The 22,374-nt window shown below is 42.3% G+C and overlaps 1 protein-coding gene across 3 annotated transcripts in view; it reads left to right on the forward strand.

The window, feature by feature from the left end:
* RBFOX1 (RNA binding fox-1 homolog 1) overlaps positions 1-22,374 on the forward strand; it is a 2,479,284-nt gene that overhangs the window by 45,387 nt on the left and 2,411,523 nt on the right. The window contains exon 2 of one of the 3 annotated variants that reach the window (XM_063598325.1): positions 14,060-14,107. The exons of the other annotated variants lie outside the window; for them this stretch is intronic. Within the exon in view, the coding sequence (XP_063454395.1) occupies positions 14,060-14,107 (48 nt within the window). The remainder of the gene's footprint in view (positions 1-14,059; positions 14,108-22,374) is intronic. 3 annotated transcript variants of the gene reach the window in all.

Raw genomic sequence — 22,374 nt, forward strand, 5'->3', positions numbered from 1 at the left:
TTTTTTTTTTTTTTTTTGTTTACTTGTAGTATACATACCCTTTTCTCATAGCCTGTCTGCTGAGAAATCCCCTGTTAGCCTGATGGAGATTCTCTTATAAGTGACTTCATGCTTTTCTCTTGCTGTTTTTACAATTTTCTCTTTGTCTTTTGACAGTTTTATCATAATGTGCCTTGGAGAAGACCTTTTTGGGTTGTATTTATTTGGGAATCTTTGAGCTTCCTGTATTTGGATCTATATCATTTGCAAGACTTAGGAAGTTTTCAATTATTATTTTATTAAATAGGTTTTCTATTCCTTTACCCATTTCATCTCCATCTGGAACTCCAAGAATTTCAGTATTTGGCCACATATGTGTCCCATATGTCATGTAGCCTTGCTTCATTCTTTTTTCTTTCTTTTTGTCTGACTGGATTATTTTAAGAGACTAGTCTTCAAGTTCAGAAATTCTTTGTTTTGCTTGATCTAGGCTATTGTTAAAGCTGTCAGTTATCTTTTGTATTTCTTTCAATGATTTCTTCTCTTCCAGGATTTGTGTTTGGTTCTTTGTTATGCTGTCTATCTCTGTTGAATTTCTCATTCAGATCATGAATTGTTTTCCTGATTTTTTTTGTATTCATTATCTGTGTTCTCTTATATCTCCCTGAGTTTCTTTAATATCATTATTCTTAAATTTTTTTCAGGCATTTCATAGATTTTCTTTTCATTGGAATCTGTTGCTGGAGAATTATTGTGCTTCTTTGGAGGTGTTATGTTTCCTTTTTCATATTTCTTGCATCCTTATGTGACTATCTGTGCCTCTGACATAACCGTCACTTCTTCCAATTTTATGGATTCGCTTTTATAGGGGAAAGACCTTTTCTTATAGCTGTATCTACAATGTTCATTGGGTATCACACTTTGGCTTTGATTGTGGGTAGGTACAGTGGTATAGTCTGCATATGATTTATTCAGCTGTAATTGGCATGAATGGTGTCTGTGAGTTATTCAGTGGCTTAGACTGCAGTTTTTTTTTTTTGTTGTCGTTGTTGAGATGGAGTCTCGCTCTGTCACCAGGCTGGAGTGCAGTGACATAATCTGAGCTCACTGTAACCTCTGCCTACCGGGTTCAAGCGATTCTCCTGCCTCAGCCTCCTGAGTAGCTGGGACTACAGGTGCCTGCCACCACGCCTGGCTAATTTTTGTATTTTTAGTAAAGACAGAGTTTCACCATGTTGGCTGGGCTGGTCTCGAACTCCTCACCTCATGATCTGCCCACATCGGCCTCCCAAAGTGCTGGGATTACAGGTGTGAGCCACCACACCTGGCCAGACTGCAGTTGTTATTGGAGGCTGTTGTGAGGTTTTGCTGAGGATGGGGATGACAGGAAGTCTTGTCCTTCAGCATCATTGGTAGTGGTGGTGGACCAGGTGTGTCAGTACTAGGGACCATGGGCAGTGTATGTGGGCACTGATGATAGCCAGTCTGCGTGGGCCAATCCCTGGGCCTCCAGGTGGCTTCTTTGGTTGCTGGCTGTGGCAGTACTGGGCCAGGTGGGCAGGTGCACCATTGGGCTCCTGGGTGGTGTGTGTGGCAGGCTGATCTCTAGTTCTCCAGGTGATGTGTGCAGGTTCTGGTGGTGGGTAGGCAGGCGTTTCCTCAGGCCTCTCAGCAGTAAGTGTGAGCACTAGCTCTGGAGGCAGGTGAGTGAGTCTCCAGGCCCCCAGATGGTGCATTCAGGCACCAGCATATTCCTATGCATTTCTAGATAAAAGTATTTTTCAGAAAACCTGAGCATATGTCCGATTAATACAACTTACCCTCACAGCTCTGCATGAGAAGAAGGGGGAATTCCCTCAGTAGAACAGTCAGAATGGAATCACAGACTTGTTTTGAGCCAGTCACTGGTAAGGGGGATTAGGCTAAAATGATAAGCTCAGAATCTAAACCTTAGACTAGGGAATGGCAAACTTTTTCCATAAAGAGGCAAACGGTAATATTTTAGGCTTTTGGTCTAGATAACCTCTGTTGCAGTGACGCAGTGGTGCCATCGTAGCCTAAAAGCACACGTAGACAAGGCATAAATGAATGGACCTGGTTTTATTCCAGTAAAATTTAATTTATACAAACAGTCAGAGGGCCAGATTTGGCCCTTGGTCTATAGTTTGCCAACCCTGTTTAGACCAGTCACAATTTATTCCCTGGGGCTGGGCCAACTTTTTCTAAAAAAAAAAAAAAAAAAAGAAAGCAACACGCTGTCAGAATAAAATAGGGTTTCTATTTAAAAAGAAGAGGCTGGGTGTGGTGGCTCATGCCTGTAATCCTAGCACTTTGGGAGGATGAGGCAGGAGGATGGCTTGAGGCCAGGAGTTTGAAACCAACTTGGGCAATATAGTGAGACCCTGTCTCTGCAAAGAATAAAAAAATTAGCTAAGCATGGTGGCTCATGTCTGTAGTCCTAGCTATGTAGGAGGCTGAAGGGGAAGATCACTTGAGCCCAGGATTTTGAGGTTATAGTGAGCTCTGACTGTTCCAGTTGTACTCTAGCCTAGGCAAAGAGTGAAACCCCGTTTCAAAAAAAAAAAAAAAAGGTTGGTTGGGGCGGGTTGGAGAAGAAAGTATTTCTGAATTTCTGGGTAGGTAATTGGTAGTGTCAGGCCAAACTAGTTCTACAGTCTTATTCATTATAAATAAAGGCAAGTCAAAGATCCCCATCTAGCTATTAAAAATTGGTTAAAATCTACAGAGATAAAGGACGGTTGCCCTTGTATCAGTTAGTTGTTGTCACAAAATGCTGCATAACAAGTCACTCCAAATCTCAGTGGCTTAATACAACAATCGTTTATTTTCGTGTATTTGTGGATCAGCTGAGGATTGGTTAATCTGGCATGAGCATGTCTGGGAAGCTCTACTTTGCTCTTGGTGTCTCTTATCTTCTGCTGGAAGCAGCAGGCTGGCCTGGGCTTGTTCTCATGGTGATAGCAGGAGTGAGCGAGCACAAATGAATGCACAGTTTCCAAGTTTTTGGTCATGCAGATTAATATTCCAGTGGCCAAAGCTAGACACAGGACTAAACCCAATATTAGGGGCTGAAGAAATATACTCCGATTCTTCAGTGGGAGGAACTGCAGAGACAAATGGCAGAGTCTTGGATACAGGGAGGACATGGATCCATTAATGTACCTTAATCAACCACAACCCTCTAACCACCAATACAATTAAATAAGTATTTGTTGAATGCACTTGTGCCTGAATGCTTCTGGCTGCAGCCCAGGCAATGGGGGCCTGACTGGGGAGGGACCATGGCAGGGACTCGATGTCCTGCAGGTCTGCATGTAATTGTGTACGGCCAACTCCACATTGGTCATGGCTGACTTGCTTTGTCCTGCGTCTGCAAGGGACAATAATTGGCTGATTTTATTTCCGAACAATTTTGACAAAGTTGTTTTCAGGAGCCCAGGAAGCAAATCAGTTGTAGATTTGAATTTTACAAGGGGTCAGAATTGTTGAATATATATATAGTCTTTTACATGCTGATAATTATTTGCATACCACAGAGAAGGCTGGCTATTAGGAGGCTGCTATTCAATTCCTTTGCCCTGTGAGCTTATGAGCTGTGTCTTTGTGGGGGGCACTCACTTGTTAGAGCTGTTTCCCTTCATAATAACATTAGCCAACATTCTAAATAAATGCAGGAAATTAAATAGTCTTCCCCAGACAGGTACTTTGCCCTTCTAAAATGAATTACACATTGTAAAATAAAACACAGTCACATTAAAAAAACAAAAGGTCTTTGTGTCAGGTTGGTCTGGCTTCAGCAAAGATAATATTCGCCTCCAGAGTAGAAGATCCTTGTAATCCCTGGTATTGCATATGGCAGCCCCACATCTTGTTTCCTTTTCTTTTCTTTTTTTTTTTAACTGAAAGAGTTGACAATTTTATTTTCACATTTCCCAATACAAATGAAAACTGCATCTTTTTTGGTCCCACTTCTCCCCTCCAAAACTATTCTCTTTGATAGGGCAAGGGGGCAAGTCTTCCTTATGCTGTTAAGAAAACCCAGCATCACAGCGGCATGATCTCCTGGTGAAGGGAGCAGGTAACCATAAAACTCATATAGGCTGGGCGCAGTGGCTCACACCTGTAATTCCAGTACTTTGGGAGGCCAGGGCAAGTGGGTCACGAGGTCAGGAGATTGAGACCATTGCGGCCAACATGGTGAAACCCTGTGTATACTAAAATAAAAAAAATTAGCTGGGCATGGTGGCGCACGCCTGTAGTGCCAGCTACTCGGGAGGCTGAGGCAGGGGAATCGCTTGAACCTGGGAGGCGGAGATTTCAGTGAGCTGAGATCGTGCCACTGCCCTCCAGCCTGGGTGGCAGAGGGAGACTCTGTCTCAAAAAACAAAAAAAAACACACAATAACAATAAAAAAACAACACTGACGTAATGAGGCCTCCCCTCTATCCTTATCTTTCTGGTCGAGTCATTCTGGGCTGACTGGGCACCATCATGAGACGGGCAGGAGGTCTCATCTTTGGGCACCCAGGCATCATGGGCATGTGGCCTCCCATGGGCAGCCTCATTCCAGGAGCAGGTTCCACTGGCATCACCCCAGGAGGAGGAGGAGGGCCCATCAATGGCATCATGGGAGGGCCCCCCATATGGGGTGCTGCCATCATACCGAGATGTGCGAGAAGTATCAAATACACATTAGATTGTGAAGCCTTAATATAAAAAGAAAGCAAAGTATTTTGTTAATGTTAAAATATTTTATACATGTAGACCTGGTATTTTGGATAGATTTGTTTAAATCTGTGGTATTATTCCAATTACCTTCACTTCTTTTGTTTTACTTTTTAAAACGTGGTTACTACAAAATGCAAAAGTAAACATGTGGCTTGCATCATATTTCATCACATTTAGTGTGGACCCTGAGGGTCTAGGGGAGTTATGAGCCTTAAGTTGAGGGTGACCCAGGTCAACGTGAATTGCTCTGAAAGAGAAGCAAAGGGCATAAAGAGAACGTATAAATGGGGAGAGGGAGCTCAGTCTCTCAGGCTGAGGAAAGGCTTTCTTTCTTACACAGTCTGGCACTTCTTCAAAAGCTTAAACACAGAGTTCTATGACCCAGCACTTCTACTCCAGTTTATGAAAGAAATGAAAATACATGTCCATGCAGAAACCTGCACACAAATACTCATAGCAGCGTTATTCATAATAGTGCCAAAGTGAAAACAACACAAATGCTTGTCTACTGATGAGTGGAGAAATAGAACTTGGTTTGACCATGCAATGGAATATTATTCAGTCATCAAAAGGAATGAAGTACTAACACGTGCTACAACACGGATGAACCATGAGAATATTATGCTAAGTGGAAGAAACCAGTCACAAAAGGTCACATATTATAAGATTTCATTTATATGAAATGTCCAGAACATGCAAATCTATGAAGACAGAAACCATTTCTCTACTAAAAATACAAAAATTAGCTTGGCGTGGTGGCACACGCCTCTAATCCCAGCTACTTGGGAGGCTGAGGCAGGAGAATTGCTTGAACCCGGGAGGCAGAGGTTGCAGTGAGCCGAGATTGTGCCACTGCACTGCAGCCTGTGACAGAGAGTCTATCTCAAAAAAAGTAGATTGTCAGGGCTTAGTGGGAGGAGGAAATGGGAGGTACCTGCTAATGGATACGGAGTTTCTTTCTGGGGTGATGAAAATGTTTTAAAATTGATCCTGATGGTGGTTGCCAAGCTCTGTGAATGCACTGAAACCATTGATTTGTTCACTTTAAATGGGCAAATCATACGGTACCTGAATTATATTGTATTAGTTATATTAAAAAAGTAAAATCTTCCTTGAAGAGATGACACTTAAGGAGAGGCCTATGGGGTGGGATGAGTTCACTAGGTGGATAAATGAGGAACGGCATTTCAGGGCGAGGAACAGCATAGTGAAGTCCCTGAGGTTGATAGGCATAGAGCAGACTTAAGGGACTTTTTTTTTTTTTGAGATGGAGTTTAGCTCTTGACGCCTAGGCTGGAGTAGAGTGGTGTGATCTTGGCTCACTGCAACCTCTGCCTCCCGAGTTCAAGTGATTTTCCTGCCTCAGTCTCCTGAGTAGCTGGGATTACAGGCACCAGCACCACACCTGGCTAATTTTTGGATATTTAGTAGAGATGGGGTTTCACCATGTTGACCAGGCTGGTCTCAAAGTCCTGGATCTCTGGTGGTGCACCCGCCTCAGCTTCCCAAAGTACTGGGATTACAGGCGTGAGCCTATGCGCTCAGCCAGATTTAAGGGACTTTCAAGAAGTTTGTGTGTCTGAAGCCTGCAGGGCAAGCGAGAGAATCAGAAAATGAGGCTGGAGAAAGAGAGGGGCTAGGTCATGGAGGGTCTCACATTAGGGTGTGGAAACTTCACACGAGTGGTCCCACCTTGGGCATCCCATGTAACTACTCTGTGTCCCAGCTTCCCCACTGGTGAAATTAAGGGCTGATGTAGGGATGGACTGAGATAGTGTGTGCTCAGTAAAGGTGACCTTTTATCATTGTTTTTTTTTTTTTTTTTTTTTTTTTTTTTTGAGATGGAATCTCACTCTGTCACCCAGGCTGGAGTGCAATGACGCGATCTCTGCTCACTGCAAGCTCCGCCTTCCGGGTTCACACCATTCTCCTGCCTCAGCCTCCCGAGTAGCTGGGACTACAGGCGCCCGCCACCACGCCCTGCTAATTTTTTTGTATTTTTAGTGGAGACGGGGTTTCACCGTGTTAGCGAGAATGGTCTGGATCTCCTAATGTCGTGATCCAACCGTCTCGGCCTCCCAAAGTGCTGGGATTACAGGCATGTGCCACTGCGCCTGGCCGAGGTTTTATCATTGTTAACCCACAGAGCAGTGGGAGTCGTTGAAAGTGAGTGATCTGTTTGGATGCACCTTCTGAAGTGATTGCTTTGGTCCCTGTGAGGAGTGCAGATTGTCACAGGGCCAGGGGAAAACACAGGCCAGTCAGGAGGCATTTGCAGTCAAACAGCTGGAGGTGATGGTGGCTTGGTTTATGGTGGTGTCAGGAGAGTGGCTGAGCAGTGAACGGATCTGAGAAAGATTTAGGAGGTAAAACCCACGTGACTTGGTCACTGAATGTGGGTTGGGTGGGCTGGAGGGATGGTAAGAAAGAATGAGAAGAAAAGCATACTCAAGTGGGCCCTCCAGCCTAAGGTCCCTTGGGGTCCCTTTGTGAAGAGGAATGTTTGTGTTAATGATGAAGATGTCTAGACTTTGAAAGGCCATTTGCAGTTACTTTTTTTTTTTTTTCAACAGCCAACAACTCCTCCTTCCCTATGCCCTAAACATATGAATGTTTTTTGACCTAATTTATCACAGAGGGATGGACGTTCATTTGCTTTAATGAGAAATGCGGAATGCTATTAAGAAAGCATATTAAATTAATCTGCATTGCTGGGAGGGAGCTAAATCTGTTTAGATGTGTACCAGTGTTACTATAATAGTTTGGTCTCAACCCATTTCTGGCCTGCGGCTGCAGGAGGTTGACTCCCAGCTTGCTTTCATTTGAAAGATCCCAGCAACAAGCACATTTGGCATTTCCAGCCAAACCCATTTTGTGCAGCGAAGGAAAAGTTGAGGAGTGCCTCTGTTGTTTTCCCCCAAATCCTTTGGCAGAAGTGTGTCTGGGAGCTTCATTGCTGATTTTTTTCAGTTTTAATATTGCTGTGGAAAGCCTGTACCAACACTCAGCCATGTTATTAATCCACATCTCCAGTCTGGGCTGTGATTTGTTTTTCCGTTGAGTGACATAACCTTATTTTCCATTAAGACCCAATGCAAATAGACACTCATGCACCATCACCATCACTCCCCCTGATTGGTGGAGGGAAGTCAATGGAGTGATTCTAGTTTGGTGTTCATATCAGAGGGATTTATTTATTTATTTATTTATTTAATCTCTCTCTGTCACCAGGCTGGAGTTCAGTGGCACGATCTCGGCTCACTGCAACCTCTGCCTCCCTGGTTCAAGCGATTCTCCTGCCTCAGTCTCCTGAGTAGCTGGGCTTACAGGCATGTGCCACCACGCCCGGCTAATTTTTTGTATTTTTAGTAGAGATGGGGTTTCACCGTGTTAGCCAGGATGGTCTTGATCTCCTGACCTCGTGATCCATCCACCTTGGCCTCCCAAAGTGCTAGCATTACAGGTGTGAGCCACTGTGCCCAGCCTGGAGTTTTTTTTAAAAACACATTTCTCTCAAATTAACTCCGGGGTGTCCCACTGTGACTTGGGCAAAGGTTTGGATTTTCTGGAGGTGGAAAGTGAAACTTCAAATAGAATTTGGAGGCTGGGCACTGTGGCTCATGCCTGTAATCCCAGTACTTTGGGAGGCTGAGGTGGGTGGATCATTTGAGGCCAGGAGTTCAAGACCAAACTGGGCAACATGACGAGACCCTATTTCTACTAAAAACACAAAAATTAGCCAGGCGTGGTGGTGCACGCCTGTAATCCAAGCTAGTTGGGAGGCTGAGGCAGGAGTTATCACTTGAACCTGGGAGGCGGAGGTGTCCTGTGTCCACACCCCATGAAGCATATTATCTGGCTGAAGATAAAATCGGTCATGCTGTGTTGAGATTGGGATTGCTGTTATCACACCTCATCCCCACCCCTGCTAGGCATCCATAAATAGTCATTTTCAATGAGACATCCCTCCTGCCCTGGCTGCCTTCATTCATCTGTACCCAACCATATCCATTGCTTGTCAGTGTGTCTCAACTTTGGCTGCACCTTGGAATCTCCTGGGGAGATGAGACAATACCAAGGCTCTCTCTCACTTAGCATGATGTTTCCAAGGTCCATCCACATGTAGTAGGCACCAGTACTTCCATTGTATGGATATAGCACATTTTGTTTATTCTTCATCAACCAAATGGCCATTTTGGTGATTGCTACGTTTTGGTTATTATATATGTTACATGATTCCATTTATATGAAAGGTCCAGAATAGGCAAATCTATAGAGGCAGAAAGCAGGTAAGTGGTTGCCAGGAGCTGGGGGAAAGGGGAGGGGATGGAGAGTGCTTGATGGATACAGGGTTATTTTTTGGGGGGGCGGGGGGTGTTAATGAAAATGTTTTGGAACTAGACAGGGATGATGATTGCTTAACATTGTGAATGTATTTAATGATACTGAAGTGTATGCTTTCACACAGGGACTTGTATGTTATGTGAATTTTGCCTCAGTAAAAATACTGCCAGGAGCAATGGCTCATGCCTGTAATACCAGCACTTTGGGAGGCCAAGGCGGGTAGAACACCTGAGGCCAGGAGTTCGAGACCTGCCTGGCCAACATGGTGAAACCCTATCTCTATTAAAAATACAAAAATTAGCTAGGCGTGATGGTGCATGCCTGTAATCCCAGCTACTCGGGAGGCTGAGGTAGGAAAATGGGTTGAACCTGGGAGGCAGAGGTTGCAGTGAGCTGAGATCGCACCACTGCACTCCAGCCTGGGTGACAGAACAAGATTCTGTCTCAAAAAACAAAAAACAAGAAACACACACACAAAAACAAAAAATACTGATGCCCATGTTTCATCCCCAAGAGATTCTGTAATAATTGATCTGGGTTGCAGAGCCTGGGCACTGGGGTTTTAAAATCTCCCCAGCTGATTCTGACGTGCAGCTGTGGTTGAGAATCTCCTTCTGGAATGAACTTGTTCGTGTTTTACTTGTGTCCTTTTCTAGCCTGCTTATGCCTTTCTGTTTCCATTCACATCTTTGGGGGATAATTTTTACAATGCAGTCTAACAACCGGCTGCCTCAAAATGCACTGGGATCCCTCGTAACCAGGTAGCTCCCCATCTCCAACTCTGACCTGCCAAGTCAGAATCTTGTGGGCGGGGCCGAGGACTGTACATGTTGAAACAGGCAGTGACCTGGGAACTATTTCTGAACACCGCTATGTTTCCCCTGTGTTTGCCCTTTCCTTTCACATTTGGACCCCTTTGTGTGCTGACCACTGGGGTGTTGCACTTGGACATGGCATAAAAAAGACAGGCCAGGTGCAGTGGCTCACGCCTGTAATCCCAGCACTTTGGGAGGCCGAGGTAGGCAGATCACTTGAGGCCAGCAGTTCAAGATCTGCCTGGCCAACATGAGAAAACCCCGTCTCTACCAAAAATACGAAATTAGCTGGGTGTGGTGGTGCACGCCTTTGATCCCAGCTACTCAGGAGGCTGAGGCTGGAGAATCCCTTGAGCCCAGGAGGCGGAGACTGCAGTGAGCCGAGATCGCACCATTGCACTGCAGCCTGGGTGACAGAGTGAGACTCTTAAAAAAAAAAAAAAAAAAAAAAAGACAGAGATGGTCCTTCCTTTATGGAGCTCTCAGTAAAACTAGAAAGCTCACGATGTCTTGGCATTTGTCAGAAATCCATTTGGTATATGTAGCTGGGGTCACATGCTTGACATGCCTATGGAAAGCTTCTGGGTAGGAAGAGAACAATCATCACAGCATCACAGCCTGGCATAACTGTCTCCCAGGACAGGTCTTCCTGGGGAGACTGAGACAATAATTCTGAAATCAGAGCTCAAATCCAGGTTCTGCATTTCCCTCAGTAACGTACATGATGTAAGACAGTTTTTATATTAGTTATCTATTGCTGTGCAACAATATTACTGCAAACTTTGTGGCTTGAGACAGCACACAGTTATCACTGCACGGTTTCTGCGGGTCGGGAATCCAGGCGTGACTCAGCTGGGTTCAGTGCAAGGCTGCAGCCATAGTGTCAGCCAGGGCTCGGTTCTCATCTAGAGGCTTGACGGGTGATTGATCTGCTTCCAGGCTCATCTGGTTGTTGGCAGCATTCAGTTCCTTGCAGGCTGCTGGACTCAGGGCCCCGGTTTCTTGCTGCCCTCAGCCTCTTGCCGCATGGGCCTCTCCATCTGGCCGCTCATGACATGGCAGCTCACATCTTCAAAGCCAGCAAGACAGACAGCCTCCTAGCAAGACAACTTAACATCCTATCTAACGTAATCACTACATCCCATCACCTCTGCCATATGCCATATTCTCTTGGTTATGAGAAAGTTATAGGCCCCACCCACATTAACAGGGAAGGGGTTATACAAGGGTGTCAGTACCAGGATGGGAGGCATCTGGTTGCCATAGTTTTCTCTACATAGAATGGGGATAATTATGCTTCTTACCTCTAGGACTGTAGTGCATATTAAATGAGAGTATGCATGAATGCCCCTTATCAGAGAGTAAGGACTTCATAAATATTAACTTCACTGTTATTTATTATTACTACCATTGTTAATATCATCAGGTCGACAGTGGTCATCGGTGTCCTGCCTGTGAAAGGCATCTCCCTCCATTGCCCCTGGGTTCCCCCTGAGCTTCTCCTGTGTTGTTCTCACAGACGCCTTCTTCATCCAGCCTTGGAGATCTAATCTTGAGCCCTGAATCTGTTTTCCAATCTGACTTGTCTGAAGCATGCACTAAGCTAGCTGGGCATTCAGACTGGGTGTAGCATGTTATAAAAAGCAGCATCTCCATCTGTGTAGATGCATCTTTGAGGGACTATGTTTCAGGTGGCCTCTCATGACTTGGTCTCTTCCTCATTTAGGATTCTTCGCTAGAACAGCAGGAGACAGCTTCCCATCCTGTCATGTAAGTCTGCATCCTCACTGCATTCAAATTTCCCACTTGGGAGATGTTTACATCCCCAGAACCCATTGAGTCTGTTTAATTGAAAAGTATGTGGATGTTCTGGGCCAGATACTGTGCTTTGTTCCAGGGATCTGAAAAAGTCAACGAGACAAATCCTTGGTTCTCAGCAGTTCAATAGAGGAATTTATTTTTTAATTAAATTTTTTTTTTTTTTTTTTGCAATAGAGCTCTTGAACATTTTCCTCCTTTCTGACATTTTGTATTATTTGGCCAACCTCTTTTCCCCTCCTGCTGCTTCTGCCAACCACCAATTTTTTTTCTCTGAGTTAAACTTTTTTTTTTTTGAGATGGAGTCTCGCTCCGTCACCCAGGCTGGAGTGCAGTGGCGCGATCCTGCCTCACTGTAACCTCTGCCTCCTGGGTTCAAGCAATTCTCCTGTCTCAGCCTCCTTAGTAGCTGGGATTACAGGCACGTACCACCATGCCCAGCTAATTTTTGTATTTTTAGTAGAGATAGGGTTTCATCATGTTGGTCAGGCTGGTCTCGAACTCCTACCTCATGATCCTCCCGCCTCGACCTCCCAAAGTGCTGGGATTACAGGCATGAGCTATCATGCCTGGCCAACTTTTTAAGATTCCACATATATTTGAGATCTTGTGGTTATTTGTCTTCCTGAGCTTGGCTTAGTTTGCTTTTCATGATGTTCTCCAGGTTCATCCATGTTGTTGCAAGTGACAGGATTTTCTTCTTTTTAAAGGCTGAATGGTATGCCATTGTGTATATATTCCTTATCCATTCATCTTTTGACGGACACTTAGGTTGATGCCATGTATTGGCTATTGTGAATAGTGCTGCAGTGAACATGGGAGTGCAAATATCTCTTCAACAGACTGACTTCAGCTTCTTCACCCAGATGTGTGACTGCTGGATCACATGGTAGTTCTACTCTTAATTTTTTGAGGAATCTCTGTACTATTTTCCATAATGGCTGTACTAATTTACATTCCCAAGACAGTATGCAAGCATTCTCTTGCATCCTCACCAACACTTGTTATCTTTCATCTTTTTTATCAAAGTCATTCTCATAGGTGTCAGGTAATATATCATTGTGGCTTTAACTTACATTTCCTTGATAATTAGTGATTTTAAGAATTTTTTTATATATCTGTGGGTCATTTGTATGTCTTCTTTTGAGAAATGTCTACTTAGATCTTTTGCTCATTTTTTGAGTTGTTTTCTTACTATTGAGTTGAGTTCTTTATATGTTTTGGAGTTCCTTATATATATTCTAGCCTTTTCAGATGTATGGTTTGCAAATATTTTCTCCCATCCCATAGGCTGTTTCTTCAGTGAAGGAGTTTAGACTTGAGGCCAGTGTTTCTCAATTTAGGACAGATGTTACTGGTTGCATGTAAGATTTTAGGTAGACCAATAGCTGATTTTGGGCGCTACACCGACTTGGTATTAAATATTTCAGTCACATTATGATACACTTATTCCCTTTTAAATTCTCTCTGATCTGTATGAGTAGGTCAGGAACAAAGTCTGTTAGGTATTAATGTCTTTAACATTTTGTATTCTCCCTTTTAAACATAGAAAGCAAGGTGTAGCCCAGACATTTTTGTAGGCAACAGTGTCCAGCTAGAATTGAACACAATGTTATTTTCCCATTGAATTAACTTTTTGCAGTCATAGTAGTAAACAGTGAGTCCTTTGGGAAGAAACGTATTTTAGTAAAAGACGTGATAAGCTGCCCTTTGAACAAAAGGCAGCCATACTTAAGTGCCCATTGATGGTTGCTAGATCTTCTGATGGTTTAAGAGAATTTGGAAGTTTGGATTTTTATGTGAAATTTTCTAATTATTACATGTTAGATCAAGTAAAAAATACATTGTAGTTCAAATAAAATACATTGTAGGCAGTTGGTTTGTAAATTCTGTAGTGAGAGGTGTAACAAGAGACTGTATTTAATTTTGAAGTAATAGTAAGATTAAATCTTGGGAGAGTGTTGGGGTAAATAAGTCTAAGAATGATGGCGTTTTGATTTCTAGAGCGCTGCAAAATAAACATCTCTCTCCCCTTCCCTCCCCTCCCCTCCTTTCCCCTCCCTTCCCCTTCCCCTCCCCTCCCCTCCCCTTGCCTCCCCTAACCTCCCTTCCCCTCCCCTCCCCTCCCCTCCCTTCCTCTCCCCTCCCTTCCCTTCCTCTCCCCTCCCTTCCACTCCCTTCCCTTCCCCTCCCTTCCACTCCCTTCCCCTCCCTTCCCTTCCACTCCTTTCCCCTCCCCTCCCCTCCCCTCCCTTCCCCTCCCCTCCCTTCGGCTCCCCTCCCCCTCCCCATCCCTCCCTCCCTTCTTCCCTTCCTTTCTTTCATTTCTTTCATTTCACTTCTCTTCTATGTAGAGTTTGATTCTTCACAACTTGGCTGAAAACATTCATGAAGACTACCTGGTATGTTAGAGGTTGGCTGTTGGGAGAAACAAAGGAAAAGAGGCAGAAAAAAAGCAATAAAAATGATACTGAGAATGTTGAGAAATTGAATATTTTGCAGAGGGCAGACGGGACTGAGTTTGAGATAGCTGGAATTGTGTGTTCTATGTGATTTAAAGAATATATACATTAAAATGCACAGATCTTAAGCATTCAATTTGATGGGTTTTGACTTGTATACACCTACACAACCATCATGCCAAACAAAATTTAGAATATTTCTATGGCCCTGGAAAATTCTTTCATAGCCCTTTCACACAACCCTGTAGCCTTCCAGGGGCAACCACTGTTCTAACAATTTCCATCACAATAAATTAAATTTGCCACTTCTTGGGCTTTATTTAAATGGAATCATATGGTATGCACTCCTTTATGCCTGGCTTTTTTTTTTGCTCAAAAAAAGTTTTAAAAATCAATCCATACTGTGTATATCAGTGGTTCATTCTTTTTTTGTCACATCTAGTTGATAAGTAGCAGTCCATTGAATGCATACTTTATAATTTGTTATTTATCTACCAGTGGATATACATTTGTTTCCAGTTTTGCTTATTATGAATAAAACTTCTTTGAATAAATATTTACCAAACTTTGTGTGAACATATTCTCATTCTTTTAGGTAAATGCTCGGGAGTAGAATTGCTGAGTCATAGGGTAGATGTGTGTTTAACTTCATGAGAAACTGTTAAACAGTTTTCCAAAGTGGTTTCACCATTCTCACAAGCCACGTATGAAAGTTCCAATTGTTTCATGTTCTCACCAACATCTGCCCTTGCCATTATTTTTGATTACAGCCATTTCAGTCATTGATTTTTATATGTTGACTTCTTATCTAGAAATATTTCTAACTCAATTTGGTGAGCTTTTTGTGGATTTCATGGGGCTTTTTGATGTATACAATCATGTCATTTGCAAATATTGATAGTTTTTCTTCTTTTCCTTGTAATTTTTATGCATGTTTCAATTTTTTTCCCTGTTGAACTAACTAGGAATTCTAGTAAAATTGTGGATACAAGTTGGGATAATGGGTATCCTTGTCTTATTCCTGATCTTAAGGGAAAAACGTTGTTTTACTGCTAAATATGATGTTAGCTGTAGTTTTTTTTAATAGATGCACTTTATCACATTGAGGATGTTTCCTTTTATTCCTAGTTTCCTGAGGGTTTTTTATAAAAATCATGAATGGGTGTTAAATTTTGTCAAATGCTTTTTTTTTTGGCATATATTGAGAAAATGGTAAGTTTTTTTTTTCCTTTTTTCTCTTAGTGTGTTGAATTACTCTAACCGCTTTTTGAGTCATGAACCAATCTTACATTCCTGAGATAAATCTCATTTGGTCATATTGTATTATCCTTTTAATAGATTGCTAGATTTGATTTGCAAATATTTTACTAAATATTTTTGCATTAACTTTCATGAAGGTATTGATGTATTTTTTCTTGTATGCACATATGCTGGCCTTAAAAATGGGTTGAAAATATCCTCATCTCAGGACACAAGGGCATAAGAATGATATGAGGGATCTTGGGGACTCGGGAGAAAGGGTGGGAGCGGGTGAGGGATAAAGACTACACACGGGTAGAGTGTACACTGCTTGGGTGATGAGTGCATCAAAATCTCAGAAACCACCACTAATGAATTCATTCTTCTAACCCACCACCACCCGTTCCCCAAAAACCAGCTGAGATAATAATAATGATAAAAAGAAAGTGTTCTCATCTCTATTATTTTCTGAAAGAATTTAAGTAATATTTATATTATTTATTTTTTAAAGATTTGATGAAATTTGCCAGTGAAGACATCTGGGACTTGGCTTTTCTTTGTGGGAAAATGTTAACTTATGAATTCAATTCATATGATAACTGTAAAACTTTTCATATTTTCTAGTTGCTTTTTTTGGTTTTGGTACTTTGTGGTACTTTGTTCCTTTCATCTAGGTTGTTGAATTTATTCACAAAATGAATGACAGTTTTGAAAAACAAAATTTTTGAAAAGTAAAATGTCGTTCATTTTTGTCTGTTTTATTATTCTTTTAGTATCTGTAGTGATGTCCTCTCTTTAATTGCTGGAATTAGTAATTTGTGTGTTTCTTTCTGTCTGCCTGTCTGTCTGTCTCTCTCTCGCTCTTTGTCCTGATCATTCTTTCTAGGTTTATTTTTGGTAGACAGCCCTCAAAGTGGCTTCCAAAAGCCTCTGCCTCTTGATATCCACATCCTTGTGTAATCTCCTCCCTTCATGTGTGAACTAAACCTAGTGACTCACTTCTAATGAATAGAACATGGAGAAAACGATGGGATGTTACCTTCGAGACCAGTTTACAGAAACACCGTTGCTTCCATCTTGTTTGTTCTTTCTTGCTCTCCTACTTGCTTGTTCTAATGGAAGCCAGCTACCACCATGGAGAAGTTCACATGGCAGGGAATTGAGGGAAGCCTGCAGCCAGCAGCCACTGAGACCCTCAGTCCAATAGCCTGCACGTGTTTACAGACTTCCAACAGCTATATAAGTGAGCTTAGGGCTAGGCGCAGTGGCTCATGCCTGTAATCCCAGGCCTTTGGGAGGCCAAGACGGGAGGATCATGAGGTCAGGAGATTGAGACCATCCTGGCTAACATGGTGAAACCCCATCTCTACTAAAAACACAAAAAATTAGCCAAGCATGGTGGCAGGCGCCTGTAGTCCCAGCTACTCAGGAAGCTGAGGCAGGAGAATGGCGTGAACCCAGGAGGCAGAGGTTGCAGTGAGCCAAGATTGCGCCACTGTACTCCAGCCTGGGCGACATAGCAAGTCTCCATCTCAAAACAAAAACAAAAACAAAAATCTGAGCTTGGATACACAGAGCTCCATCTCCTTAGCAAATCCTTGAGATAACTGCCACCCTGGCTGACAGCTTGATTGCAGTCTTATAAAGGAACCACATATCACAGCCACCCAGATGAAACCCTGTAGAAACTATGAGATAAAAAATGTTTGCTGTTTTAAGTCACTAAGTTTTAGGGTAATTTGTTGTACAGGTATAGATAGCTAATATAGTGTTTATTGATTTTATTCATTATTTTAAGAAACCAACTTTTGTTGATTTTCCCTGTTGTTCATGTTTTTTTATTTCACTGATTTCTCTCTTATTTTTATTTTCTTTCTTATAATTACTTTAAGCTTCATTTGCTCCTCTTTAGCTTCTTTAGGTTCCAGTTTAGATCATTCATTTTACAGCTTTCTTATTTTTTAATATAGGCATTTAATGTAGTAAACATCTAGGCTAGTGCTGGTTTATCTGCATATCACAAATTTCAATATATTGTCTTTTGGTTATCATACAGTTCAAAGTATTTTCTAATTTCCCTCATATTTTAGTCTTTGGGCATTTAGAAGTGAGTTATTTAATTTCTAAATATTTGGTAATTTTCTAGATAACTTATTTTTAGTGACTTTTAATTAAATACTGTTGTCAGATAAATCATCTTTTTGATTTCAGTATTTTCTAAGTTTAATGAGACTAGCTTTATGGAGCAGCAGCAGCATATGGTCTCTCTTAATGAATGGTCCACAGGCACTTGAAAAGAATGTGTATTCTCTAGTTTTTGGGTCTGTCATACTATAAATATCAAGTAGGTCAAGCTGGTTGATTGTGTCATTCAAATTTAATATATGCCTACTAATTTTTTCTGGTTGCTTTATCAGTTACTCAGAATTGAGTGTTAAAAATCTTAAAGTACGGTCAATGAATTTGTCTTTCAATTATTGCATCATATATTTTGAAGCTCTGTTAATAGGTACAGCATACATTTTTAGGGTCATTTTGTGTTGTTTATAAATTGACACCATAATTATTATTAAATGATCATTTTTACCCCTAGTAATGCTCTTTGTCTTGAGGTTTATTTTGTCTGATATTATTCATGCCAAACCAGCTCTGTAACACTTAGTGTTTGCATGGTATCTAAAAAGTGTTTCCCACCTTTTTTAGTTTAATCTTTATGTGTTGTGTATTTAAACTGTGTTTCTTATAAACAGCATATAGTTAATCTTGCTTTTTTTGGTTTAATTTGCCAATCTGTGCCTTGTACATGGAGAGTTTAGGCCATTTATATTTAATGTAGTTATGGGTATGGTCAGGTTTAAGTCTCTCTTGGCTTTTATTTTCTATTTGTATCCTCCATTCTTTGTTCTTCCGTTTCTCTTTTACCACCTTCTTTTGGGTTAATACTTTTTTCCTAGTATTTTGTGTGTGCTTTTTTGGGGTGTTGCTTTGGTTGATAAAGAAAACTTCAAGCTAGAAAATGACCTGTATTATTTATGATTCAGGAATACAGCTGTCTTAAGCTTAGACTCACAGAGGCTGCTGGTCTTTACTGCAGTGGATGCCTCACTGGTTTTATTAATATTATCATCATAGTGTTGATGGGTCCCTATAGCACAGGGCACATTGGATATTATCCCTATTCTCCCTGGGATTTTCTGTCAGGCTGTGGCATATGAGCTGCACAGGCAGAGGATTATTTGCAGATAAACCATACAAGCCTCCATCTGCAGTAAATGCTAGTCTTTTGGAGTCTGTATTTCAGTTCCACGGTCAAGCTGTGTCTCTCTCTAGGGGCTTCCAGACTTCTGTTTGCTGTCACCTCTTTTTCCATCACAGCTGCTTCCCTCAGTTTGTTAGGAGGCAGGGAACATTCTGAAACCCTGGAGAAAAGCTGGCTGTGGGAGTCACAGATGCCAGTGTTTTAGATAAACTTCAGACATGCTTCTGATGTTGAGGTGCTTGATTCCAAACAGCGCTTGGGTCCCTTCCTCTCTCCCCCACCACAGTGCATGTTATAGGAAAAAGGAACCAGGCCTTATAGGTGTTGAATTATTATTCACTCCATTCCTCTTCATTTTTTTTTGCTTTGTTTATGACTTAGATTAATTCTGAATCTCTTGTACCTGGACTCCTGTGAAAATTCCAATAAAACAAAAATGATTAAAATTGAATTGCCCATAGAAGCTGAGATGCCTTTTTTCCCCTGGAGCTAGGCTCAGCATCTAAATAAGGGAGGAGGCCCACACCCTACATATCAGCCTTTCAAACAAGGCACAGTGGGAGTACCTGAGTTTGTATCCATAAATACAAAACAGGAAATCTTAAATGGAACTTTTCTCTATGTTTTTTTAAAGATCTAATATGAGATTATAGCTTTGATCATAACTTAATTTTTCATTTCCATTTGAACTCTAATTTTACTTAAATTTCCTTCTGACAAATCTCCAAAGGAATATTTAAGTGACACAGCATAATGCTGGCAGATTATTCATATATCAGCCCTTAGGCTACCAAGGAAGGCTTCATCATCTCAGAGTGAGTTTTATTGGAATCTGTAGCTCACAAAATATTGCTTTCTGACAGCTCCTGTGCAGTAGAATTTAAAGGCTTAAGTTTTGGGAGGATTTACACATTGGTAGCATCCTCTGCCATACCTTTTAGGGACATTAAATCAGGAGGCTCCTCAGTGGTAGTCCTGTAGAAGGGTGTTCTGTAATCCTCCCATATTTATATCACAGGTATATGGGCCTTGGAACAGCTCTTTTACCTCCTACTTTTTGAACCTGATTGGGGCAACTGTGTTCTTCTGACCTGCGCACTTTAGGGGAGTTGAGTCTGTCTTGGTGACCTGAACATGGACGCAAAATCCTGTCTCATTGCGGCAGAAAGCCAACTTTGCTTCGTTCATTTGTTCACCCATTCATTCATTCATTGAATAAATATCTATTAAGCTTCCTTTTATTGCCAGATACTCTTCTAAGTCCTGGGGACATTAGTAGTGAATAAATCAGATATTGTGACTCTGTTCATAGAGCTCATGGGCTAACAGGGAAGACAGGAGAAATAAGACTCATAAACATACAACTAAATCTATCATAACTGGTCATGAGAGTGATGAAGGAAATAATTTCTCTGTGGAAGAGGAATTTGAGCTAAGACCTGGAGGACTGGTAGAAGTTAGCCAGATAAAGTGATTTTTCCCCCCCAAACAATATAGAGAAATGTTTTCATTTGCATTTCTCCTATTCCCCGCGAATTTGAACCTCTTCATGACATTACTGGCAATTTGAATCTTGTTTCATGAAATTTGCCTATTCATGTCCTTTACCTGTTTTTCAGTTCCTTGTCTTTTGCTTATTGCCTTGGAGGAGTCTTGGCTTTCACAGGTAGGTTTTCATCCACCTGCAGCTTGTGTGATGTAGTGACTCAGGTGGGCTTTGCAAGGGGGTAGATACTGAAGGAAGATGGCGTTTGTCGAGAAGTCTGAACGGGTAGCCTTACAGAATGCTGGTTTGGTCAGATCAGCCTGGGACCAAGTTGAGTACCACATCTTTCAGAATCAGTGAGGGACCGGTTTCACCTGCTACACTTCATTACAGAAGCTGGGGCTCATGTTAAAGAGAGATCAAGTGTTCCTATTCTGAGCCTGGCACCACACAGGCTTTTGTTGTGATCAGCAACATTTTGGTAGAGATTCTTCCCATGGAGTTTCTGAAATACCTGCTTTCTGTCTTCTGCTGGGGGTCACTTACATCTACGGAGGATGACTGAGGAGGAGGTCTGGTAGGAAATGATGGGGGGCTGTTTTCATCTCATCTCTATAATTCCAGATGTTTCCCTTGACTTCTTTAAAGACCATGTTTTACCCTATTGATTAGCAAAACAAAGTGGCTTTCAGAAACCTGCTGTTAGGATCTGTGAGATTTTATCGAATCTTCTCCATATTTCTTGCCCTTGCAAGAGATGTCTTGTGAAATTCTTTTCTTGTGAAAAATAAAGTCTGCTGAAGAAGAAATGGGAAATCCCACACATGCAGCAGCAAGGTGGCACACATGCAGATGGACACTTCTGGGTCGTGGGCAGCCTTTTAAGGTTTTAAACAGGGAATTATACTTCAGTTTTAGAATGGTGAGTAAGCCACATGCGGTGGCTTATGCCTATCATCCCAGCACGTCGGGAGGCCTAGGTGGGGGGATTGCTTGAGCCTAGGAGTTTGGGACCAGTCTGGGAACATAGTGAGATCCCATCTGTACAAAAAATTAAAAAATTAGCTTGATATGTGGCACATGTCTGTAGTCCCAGTTACTCAGGAGGCCGGAGGCAGCAGGATTGCTTGAGTCCAGTAGTTTGAGACCAACATGGGCAATGTAGTAAGACTCCCACCTCTACAAAATTAGACACATACACAAAAGCAACTAGGCATGGTGGAGTGCACTGGGAGTCCCAGCTGCTTGGGAGGCTGTGGTGGGAGGATTGCTTGAGCCCAGGAGGTTGAGGCTGCGGTGAGCCAAGGTCATGCCATTGCACTCCAGCCTGGGCAACATAGCAAGACCCTGTCTCCAAAAAACTAAATACATAAAGGTAATGGTGAGTAAAGAAGACTTAGAACCTTCAGTGATTTGGATAACAGTCCCTACTAATGTTCCAGATACTCCCTTTCCAAGGAAGAGGGCTTCTAGAATTCTTTTTTTTTTTTTGAGATGGAGTTTCACCCTTGTTACCCAGGCTGTAGTGTAGTGGCATGATCTTGGCCCACTGCAACCTCCTCCTCCTGGGTTCTAGTGATTCTCCTGCCTCAGCCTTCTAAGTAGCTGGGATTATAGGTGCATGCCACCATGCCTGGCTAATTTTTGTATTTTTAGTAGAGACGGGGTTTTACCATGACCTTGAGCTCATGACCTCAAGTGATCCACCTGCCTTGGCCTCCTAGAGTGCTGGGATTACGGTGTGAGCCACCACGCCTGGCCGGGGTCTTGTAGAATTCTGATGATTAGAGCTTTATCAAGAAAGATCGAGTTAAATGCACAGCAATGCTCTGCGGAGCAAGGTAAGGTTGCTTCTGAGAGAGCACGCCCATGCTGCCCTGCCCTCCATCAACCGGATCACTTTATGCCTTTTATCTGTTAGAGTCCCAGTCTGCTCTGTTCTGCGTCTTGCAGGACCGTAAGGCAAAGTATCACATCACCGCTGGGTCAGAACAAGTTTCAGCCTCCTCCATGTTCTCTGCTATCATCAGGATTTTCAAGGATAATTTGGTCTAAGTCAAGGAGAATCATGTCTAGAGGCAGCAGCCAGTGGGGGTGAGGCTTATTTCACCTTCCCCATGGCAGGCATCTCAGCAAAACTTTGGCAATCTTTGCTGGCTGGTTAGTGCAGAAATATGAAATTACTATTTTCACTTCAACTTAAGCTTCTCCATGGCGGGGGGT

Source organism: Pan paniscus, chromosome 18 (genome assembly GCF_029289425.2).
Source record: "Pan paniscus chromosome 18, NHGRI_mPanPan1-v2.0_pri, whole genome shotgun sequence".
Lineage (NCBI taxonomy): Eukaryota > Metazoa > Chordata > Mammalia > Primates > Hominidae > Pan > Pan paniscus.